Below are 8402 nucleotides of genomic sequence, written 5' to 3' on the forward strand. Positions count from 1 at the left end.
AGCACGCTCCGTTATAATAGCTAATACGAGCTCCGCTGTTTAGTGAATAAATCTAAAAAGTTCATTAATTCTCAAACAGCGCGATCGAGACATATGATCAATGCTTTACAGTCTATTTAGAACATCCTTAACATTGCTGTACGGTTCGGTCCTATGAAAAAGGCAAAGGATCTTGCGATTCGTTTACCGGAAGGAATAGAGCAAGCAACCGGCTAACAATCTCATAGATATCACGTTCATAATAATCACCATGTTAAATTTATTAATCCTTTGGCCTTGAGTTTCTCTGTAAAACAGTGTGAACCCAGCACTATTTTACCACCTTTTTAATAATAATGCACCTGGATGCGATTATTTAAGCTTAATGGATGTCCATGTTGCATATTCAAACAATTGAAGGCATACTGGCTTACCTTGCAATCGTTTTGCTACATAGTATGCAAAAAAAAAAGCGGAAAATTTTACTCTAGTGAGAACGAGAACTCTGCGGCAACAGACAGATTCGGACCGCGTTAAGCTAAGCGAAATGAACCAAGCCACATCAGCTGTTGCCAAATTTAATCGGGGAATCTGATTATTTACACGAAAACGGTATGGTGCGGATTTTTTTTGCCAATTTCAGTGAATTTTCTGCATAGTACGAAGCACATCCCTTCAGCTTGCCGAAGGAATCCGCACAAACTTTTTCGTGTAAAAAATCAAATTGCCCGTTAAGTTTGGCAAAAACATATGTGGCTTGGTTCCGTTCTACTAAACGAGGTCCATTTAAAACCATTTCACCCAGCAAAGTATCCAATTTCGCATCGCAACTCCTTGTGGAACCGTAATCCGAGGATGTTCTGAAATACCGCTCTTCAATAATAGTGTAGTGATGGTTGTCTCATTTTGGAAAATATATTGGACGTATTTATGCTGAAAGGAACTACGTGCAAGGGAAAGATGGGGTGCGCTCGTGGAAGCTGGATAAGGAACAATGCAAAAGCGGATATCGACGGTGTAAGTCGGCAATCACATAACTCGGTTTGCGACGTCGCAGACTTCCTGTCATACTTTATTTTTTAAACGGAAAACTACTCAACGGTAATTCTTTAAAACTTCCGTGATTTTTCTTCTATGTGCGAGGAAAATTCTGCAAAAACTTCAAGGAATAATGTCCATTTTTTCTCCTTTAAAAAAATAACATAGAGGCGGAGATATTCAGACACTTCAAACGAGTCATGTGATTGCCGACTTACACCGTCGATATAGTTCCTTATGAGAAAATGGGAAGGCGGGATTTTCAATTAAATCAAAAAGAACTGAGCGCTAACTCGTGAGCCGTGTACATATGACATGAGCATTGTGGACAGGGCTCATGAGTTAAAGCGCCCCGACGACGAGCTCGTCACCGTCTTGCGTGCGTATCGGTCGTCGCCGCTGACGTCACTGGCGCTTTTATAATCCCCATTCATTCTTACGGCCCGACCACTAACGAGCACACTCCATCTTTTTACTTGCACATAGTTCCATTTAGCGTGAATACGTCCTATTTTCGTTTGGCGGTATCCATTTTCCCTGCATCTTCCACACTTGTCTCAACTCAAAACTGTTATTCCTCCATAAGAATCTTACCAAAGCTTCCGGTGGAGGATAGGCCTCAGAGTGCTCCCAAGTCACAAATGGCTGAAGGCTCGGTGTATCACAAGGAACGGGAAACTGAATCGGAGGGTATAGGCTATTTACGTCCGGCTCAAGTCCAAGAAGGTACATCCTGTGAAGCGAAACATTTTATTTTTGATGAGTAATGGAGATGTTGCATATATGTGAGGAGTTTGCGATTTGACTGTTGATTCTTACGTAAAAGTTCGCGAGAAACACAATGGCGCCACTGGTTTTCTCTGAGATCAACCCCCAAGCTCAAAAAAAGCACTCAATTTGAGGCCAAAATGGCCGGGGATATCCCACGCTATCCTGAGAGTCCCCCTAGCGTAAATATTACCTTGCGGTGAGCTAACCATCACCTTGCGGCAAGGTATCGGCCTATCCACCCTCACCGAGCCCTATCCGAGCCCTCGCCGGGTCAGTTCGTGGAACTTAACGACTGGGAATAATTATGCATGGCAACGCTGGAGACGAAAATCGTACCCAACACGGGGTATTTCCCGATGCAATGTCGCCTTTTTCAAGCCCTGCGTCTGGATTTGGGTCTACAGTGTTGTCATACGGTTTTAATCCCGGTCGTCGAGTTCCTTGAACTGGCTCGGCGAGGGCTCGGATAGGGCTCGGAGAGGATGGATAGGCCGATACCTTGCCGCAAGGTGATGGTTAGCTCACCGCAAGGTAATATTTACGCTAGGGATACCTCTACATGAAAACAAACTCTCCATGCAAAGATAGGGAGCAAATACATTGACAGGGCTGCCACTTTATTTAGGGACTCTAAAACTGAAAACACGGCAACCCTGCTAATGTTTGCTCCCTATCTTTGCATGGAGAGTTCGTCTCGATGCGATGTAGAGATGGACTCTCAAAAGGTCCAAAAAGGTCATGCTCTTACTGTAAAATTACTCAAGTTAGACTGCATTTGCAGTCCTATTTCTGGCTCATACAAAAAAGCAACTATCTACACGGTAAAACCAATGGCACGTATAGATAGTGAAACATCCAAACCACATATCTCGGTTCACGACATACCTATACGAAATACCGGTTTACTTCCTGACATACTTTATTGTTTAATTGGAGAACCACTCCAGGTGAATTCTTTAGGACCTCCTTGGTTTTTCTACTCTGTGCAAAGGAAATCCTGTGAAAACTGCAAGGAATGATATTGATTTGTTTTCCTTTAAAAAATAGAATGGGAACGGAGATTTTGAAACACCGCAAACAAGATACGTGGTTTGGGAGTTTCACTGTCCATGTGCTGTTTCTAAAATGACTCCGAAATATTAGGTTCCTCGTTGCTAAAGGCACTCTAGTTGTACTCACTGGCCAATAGCATCGAGGAGGAATCTGGCTCCGTCTCCTGTCGTTGATCTCTTGGTGAGAGGGACATGAGCCCGGTCCGGGATCTCCCGCTTGAGGATGGCCTGGAGAAGGCCGTGGGGAGCAATTTCGATCACAACCGCGTTGGAGGGTATGCGCTTGAGGACGTCTTCGAAGAGAACAGGGCTCATCATGTTATTCAAATGATACTCGGGGGAGCAATAGATGGCCTTGTCCTTGTGCCATTCCTCCTGTGGGACGGATGTGCTGAGCCATTTCGAGGATCTTCTGGCTTTTTTAGGCATAACCTGGAACATCGACACGTGTGATTTTAATCCCAGCTTCTATCTATACATTACACAAGAATAGTCATGAATCGATACAATGAAAAAAAAAATCTCGGTGTATTTACTAAGAAAAGGGTAAAATTACCAAGAATTCAGGGTTCTATTTGATCCCAGTTTTTTCTTGGTAAAATTACCATTTATGGAATTGGTAATTTTACCGAGAATCTCGGTAAAGTTACTGAACTTTCTCGGTAATTTTACTGGACCTTCGAAAAAACGCCAATATTTTTTATCGACTGTGGTAGAATTACCGAGATAAAATGGCAAAGTTACCGGGAATTAATTACCGATAAAAGTGGTATTCTTACCTGAAAAAAACAGTAAAAATACTGGTTTTTAGGTAAGCTTACCAGTCTGTCTTGGTAAAATTACCAATAATTGGTAAAAAAAAAAGTGAGATGGTAAAGGTACCAACGGACCTTGGTAAAAACGCCGAGAATTTTTTTTCAGTGTAACCGAGGTGCAAAACCACGTATCTCTATCGCAAGGTTTCGAAATTTTCGCCCTTATTTTATTTTTTTAGAGAGAGACCATCCAACTTTGGGGCTCGAATCAGACCAATCGGTGAAGGACTGCACCCACTTTTAAAGGAGGTTAACATACAGAGGCGAACTTAATCTCACTATCCTTCTTTCTAAAAAAACAAAAAATAAAAAATAAACATGAGCTAATACTAAAGAAAATCATAGTTTGGTAAGAGTTTATTTCATGCCAGGTCGAGAGGGACAAAAAATGCTTTAATTTTTTATCCTAAAAATTGCAATATTTTTACTTATTGGACTCTGGTTTTCCATACAGGCAGGAAATTTAAATTTTCCATAAATAGTAATCATTAATAATGTCATTATCTTGGTTGGAAGTCAAGCTAAGTAATTTGAAAACAACCAAAGGGAAATATGCTGAAAATACAACACTAAAAATCCGCGAAGTTTCGACTCAAAGTCAAAACTGAGTCATTTTCAGTAGGAAAATAAATTAAAAATTAAAAAATATCGAAGAAAAAACCTGTAACCTACATGTTAGTGGCAGAGATCCAAGAAAAACTCTTTTTTTTAAAACAAAAATAAATATTTGTCTCTCTCGGATCTCGGCCACCAAAATGTAGGTCTCAGGTTTTTTCTTTGATATTCTTTAATTTTAAATTTATTTTTCGACTGAAAATGACTCAGTCTTGAGTCGAAACGTCTCGGGTTTTTAGTATTGTATTTTTAGCCTTGTTTCCCTTTTTTCCCCTCTTCTTTCTTTTCATGTTACCCTTGTCTCAAGTTACTTCGTAAAAAATTGTAGGTATCTATTTCTGTCATTTTTGTTGCGCAAATCGTGATTTACGTGAAAATTTGAGTAAGGAACATGTATCGGAATATGTTAAGTTTCGTGACTTGTCTAGTGGCCCATTCTGCCATGCTAAGGAAGAATGCCGTATGAACACTCGACAGATGCCGAATTTCTATCAATAAAATATTTATTTTTGAAGAAAGTTGTGAATCATTTGCATTGAAATTTTCAGAGAATTTCGTTCATATTTTGATCTGAAGGTCCAGAAACTTTCAAGGAAAAATGTTCATAACTTTCTTCAAAAATAAACATTTTGTTGAAGGAAATTTGGCAACTCTCAAACGTTCATACAGCGTTCTTCCTTAGCACGGCAGCATTGATATCAACTGTGTATTGGAGCTAGTCAACCAGCTTTTCTTACCGGTGGACTTGAATTTGAATTTGAATTGAATTTTGAATTATTTCTTTATTATGCTATTATGACCTTATAACTTCCATGCTTACCTCTCGTAAATATTTGAGTATCAGAGGTGCGGCCGGCTCCAAATATCTGGAGTGATAAGCAATGCCTGACGCGCTGACATTCTTCGCGAAAACTCCCTCAGACGTGAGTTTACTCACATACGCCTCAACATCTGCCGCCGGTCCGGAGATGGTGCAACTAGTAGATGAGTTTCGACAACCTATGTCGATGGACTTTGGTACTGAATCGCGTATATCATGGTAACCGAGACCTGGACAAGAAGAGAGAATCAAATCATCAGCGGGCTGATTATTGAAATCGATAAACAAAGCAATAGACAAAGAAGACAAAAAGGATATGGAGGGATCCTATTGGTGGAAGCGGGTGGCTGCAATGGACAAAGGCTGTAGGTAATAGACTAACTAACGGCAACCCACGAGCGGCCCGATAGTTAGTCCATCATTTACCCCCTTAGTCTATAGTAGAACCGAACCCATTTTAACCAATTGGATCGCTTCATACGTATTGTGTCTTCTTTGTTTATAGCTTTGTCTATCAATTTCAATAATCGGCCCGCAGCGGGATGATTGTTGAGGTAGGACAGCTATAGACAAAGAAGACTAAAGTTATATGGTGGGCTCATGGAGGAAACCCGCAAATCATTCAACTGCCAATTGTTATTGCACTATATTTCTATGAGAATATTTTTTAACACTAAATAATTTTTTAATACTAATTGATTGCCCTTATTTTTGAATACGAACCTACAGCTGCCATCGTTCCTTCAATGAGAGTCGACTCCATGACGGCCTTTCCACGCGCATAAGCTGATAAAATAGTCTGCTCTATAGTTAAGCAATTATCAGCATAGGCACAACCCAGTTCTCCAACAGAATGGCCAATCACTCCACTCGGTTCCAACTTCAGAGCTCGCAAAACTTCCGTCAATCCGATCTGATAAAGGAAAAAGGAATAATTGCATTGAGCAAGAGATTCTGAATATTAATACCTGGAAACGAAAACGAGTGGGGGAAATCTAACAGGACCGAGCACCGATTAAAAAAAATTGTTTTGCGTTACTATTGGTTAATATAGGAAGTGAAACACAAACCAACACAAATTTGTGTTGATTTTGGTACAGTTTGCGGTGAATTAAGAGCAGAACACTATGGAAAAACTGGGAAATTCCATTCCTCCAATTGCGACGTCGCGTCGGTATTCTTCACCCGTTTTTCATTAAATTTCTTCAAGAAAATTAGCTGAAATTTACTCCAGAAATTGTCAACCGAAGGCTAGGATTATGTTGTGTTTACTTTCTGTATTAACCAAACGTTTGTGTTGAAGTTTCCGCTGTGTATTATAGAAAGGCGCGTTTTCAAATTCCCCAAAGGAGATGAGCAACAACATTGAGATGAAAAAATTTAAGTTTGAAAATTTCAACTATCAATTTTGAGAAAATTACATTAGCGCTGAAAAAATAAATTATAGGAAAACTAAAATTTTCCTCCGTGCTTCGACATCAGAAACACTAAATGGAGATATCACAGATTTAATCCATCCTAAATATGTTCATTCCGTTTGACAGAAATACGTCCAAATAGAAACCTTGCGAGAGTCTTTCCTTACCTGAATAGATGTAATGGCGACAAAAGAGTGGACAATATTGTCATTAATCGCTTCATCTTTGCTGGTGAGAACCTCAAAAATATCGATGCCGCGTGGCTTCAGAACGCGATCGCACCTTTCGATTGCAGCACGGAAGACCGGCACGTGGAGAAGCTGCAGCCCCATTCCAGGCCACTGCGATCCCATCCCTGAGAACACGTACCAAATGGGTCGATCGTGTTTTTCTACTTTCTGAAATTGAAAAATAATCGATGATTTCATCATCCGCAAAGTGTCACAAGCGCCATGCGATGTATCAAAATTTTTGCCGCCATTTGATTTTCTTCAGAGAAATTGCTGTTGAATCTATTTTAAAATTTCACTGACTTTTATCGGCAGCATATAGAAAATTCAGTGAAATTTTCGGACAGCTTCGTTGAAAAATTTCTCTGTGAAAAAATAAAATGGTGGCGAAAATTTTTAAACGTCGCATGGCGCTTGTGGTACTTTGGCCGGAAGTTGACGAAATAATAATCGTCGAAAGTATTCCGGAGGTCCCTCGCTTCTCCAAGAATTTGTTCGCTGATTATGCTGCCGAGTTGAAATTTCGGGGGTATATTCTTAGGTCAAACAAAATGTACTTTTATAAATCATAAACATCATAAAAAGATAAAATCGGTAAATATGGACACGTCAAATCAATGAAACGAAAGCATCACTGAAATATTCAATCATTCTTAGGAGAGGGGAGTCAACTTTCACTGGGGAAAAAAACACGTTGGATTTAGAGTCCGGACTCTTGAAAACATTGACAAGAAAAAATACTCTTGATTCAATCGGATTTTTGCTTGAATCAAAACGAAATCCGCTTAAATTAAGAGGCTTGGTTGTTGATTTAAGCTAGATTCTGATTGAATCAAGAGTACTTTTTCTTGTCGACGTTTTTAAGAGTCTGAACTCTAGATCCCATGTGTTTTTTTTCCAGTGTTGAGTCCATCTCTGAGGCAGTTGTCCAGGTAATCTTTTTCCTTAGAGTTCTCCAGTCATACGAATTCTCGCATGCATGTTTTTCTTCATTCATTCGGTAAACGTGCTCCGACCACAACCTTCTCCTTGCACACTGATCAACTTAGCAACATCTTGCACGCCGCAAGCATCTCTGGTAGACTCGCTGGCCATCCAAAACAAGCTTCTCGTTTATTTTTTGTATACGCAATTTTTCATGGTTGAAGGTCGAAATAGGTCGAAATAGGTCGAAATAGGTCGAAATAGTCCTATCACGCGTTTCACCCTATCCAACTTTTCTACCCCTGCGTTGAAGTCTCCGAGTTGGTCAAAAAGATATTCTCCTTCATTCGGGGGAAACGCAATTTTACCTCCTCGGAAGTCGAAATAGTCCTATCACGCGTTTCGCCCCATCACCGGAAACCGGCACCGGAATGAAAATCTAAAAGACCCAACTTTTTCCTACCCCTGCGTTAAAGTCTCCGCGTTAGTCAAAAAGAGATTCTCCTTCATTTTGTGGATACGCAATTTTACCTACTCAAAACAGTCCTATCAGGCTATCACGCATTTCGTCCCATCTAACATTCTTACTCCAAGTCTCTGAGTAAAAAGGCACTGGAATGAAAATCTAAAAGAAAGGCTACAAATAATTTTATTCATTTCTTTCATCTTAAATATACGCTCAGAGTCTCGAAAAAAGTCTCCGAGTTAGTCAAAAAGAGATTCTCCTTCAATTGGGGGAT

The 8402-nt window shown here is 40.1% G+C and overlaps 1 protein-coding gene across 1 annotated transcript; it reads right to left on the bottom strand.

Annotated features, from left to right (window-relative positions):
* Nucleotides 1-2917: 2917 nt before the first annotated feature.
* On the bottom strand, nt 2918-6868 carry LOC140225363 (fatty acid synthase-like). Its single transcript, XM_072303969.1, has 5 exons — nt 6676-6868; nt 5814-6003; nt 5087-5320; nt 3496-3511; nt 2918-3252 (listed from the first exon to the last, which is right to left on the bottom strand). Exons 1-5 carry the CDS (start codon nt 6859-6861, stop codon nt 2964-2966), a joined length of 915 nt encoding a protein of 304 aa, XP_072160070.1. The 5' UTR covers nt 6862-6868; the 3' UTR covers nt 2918-2963.
* Between the last annotated feature and the right edge of the window lie 1534 nt (nt 6869-8402).

Source organism: Bemisia tabaci, chromosome 9 (assembly GCF_918797505.1).
Source record: "Bemisia tabaci chromosome 9, PGI_BMITA_v3".
NCBI lineage: Eukaryota > Metazoa > Arthropoda > Insecta > Hemiptera > Aleyrodidae > Bemisia > Bemisia tabaci.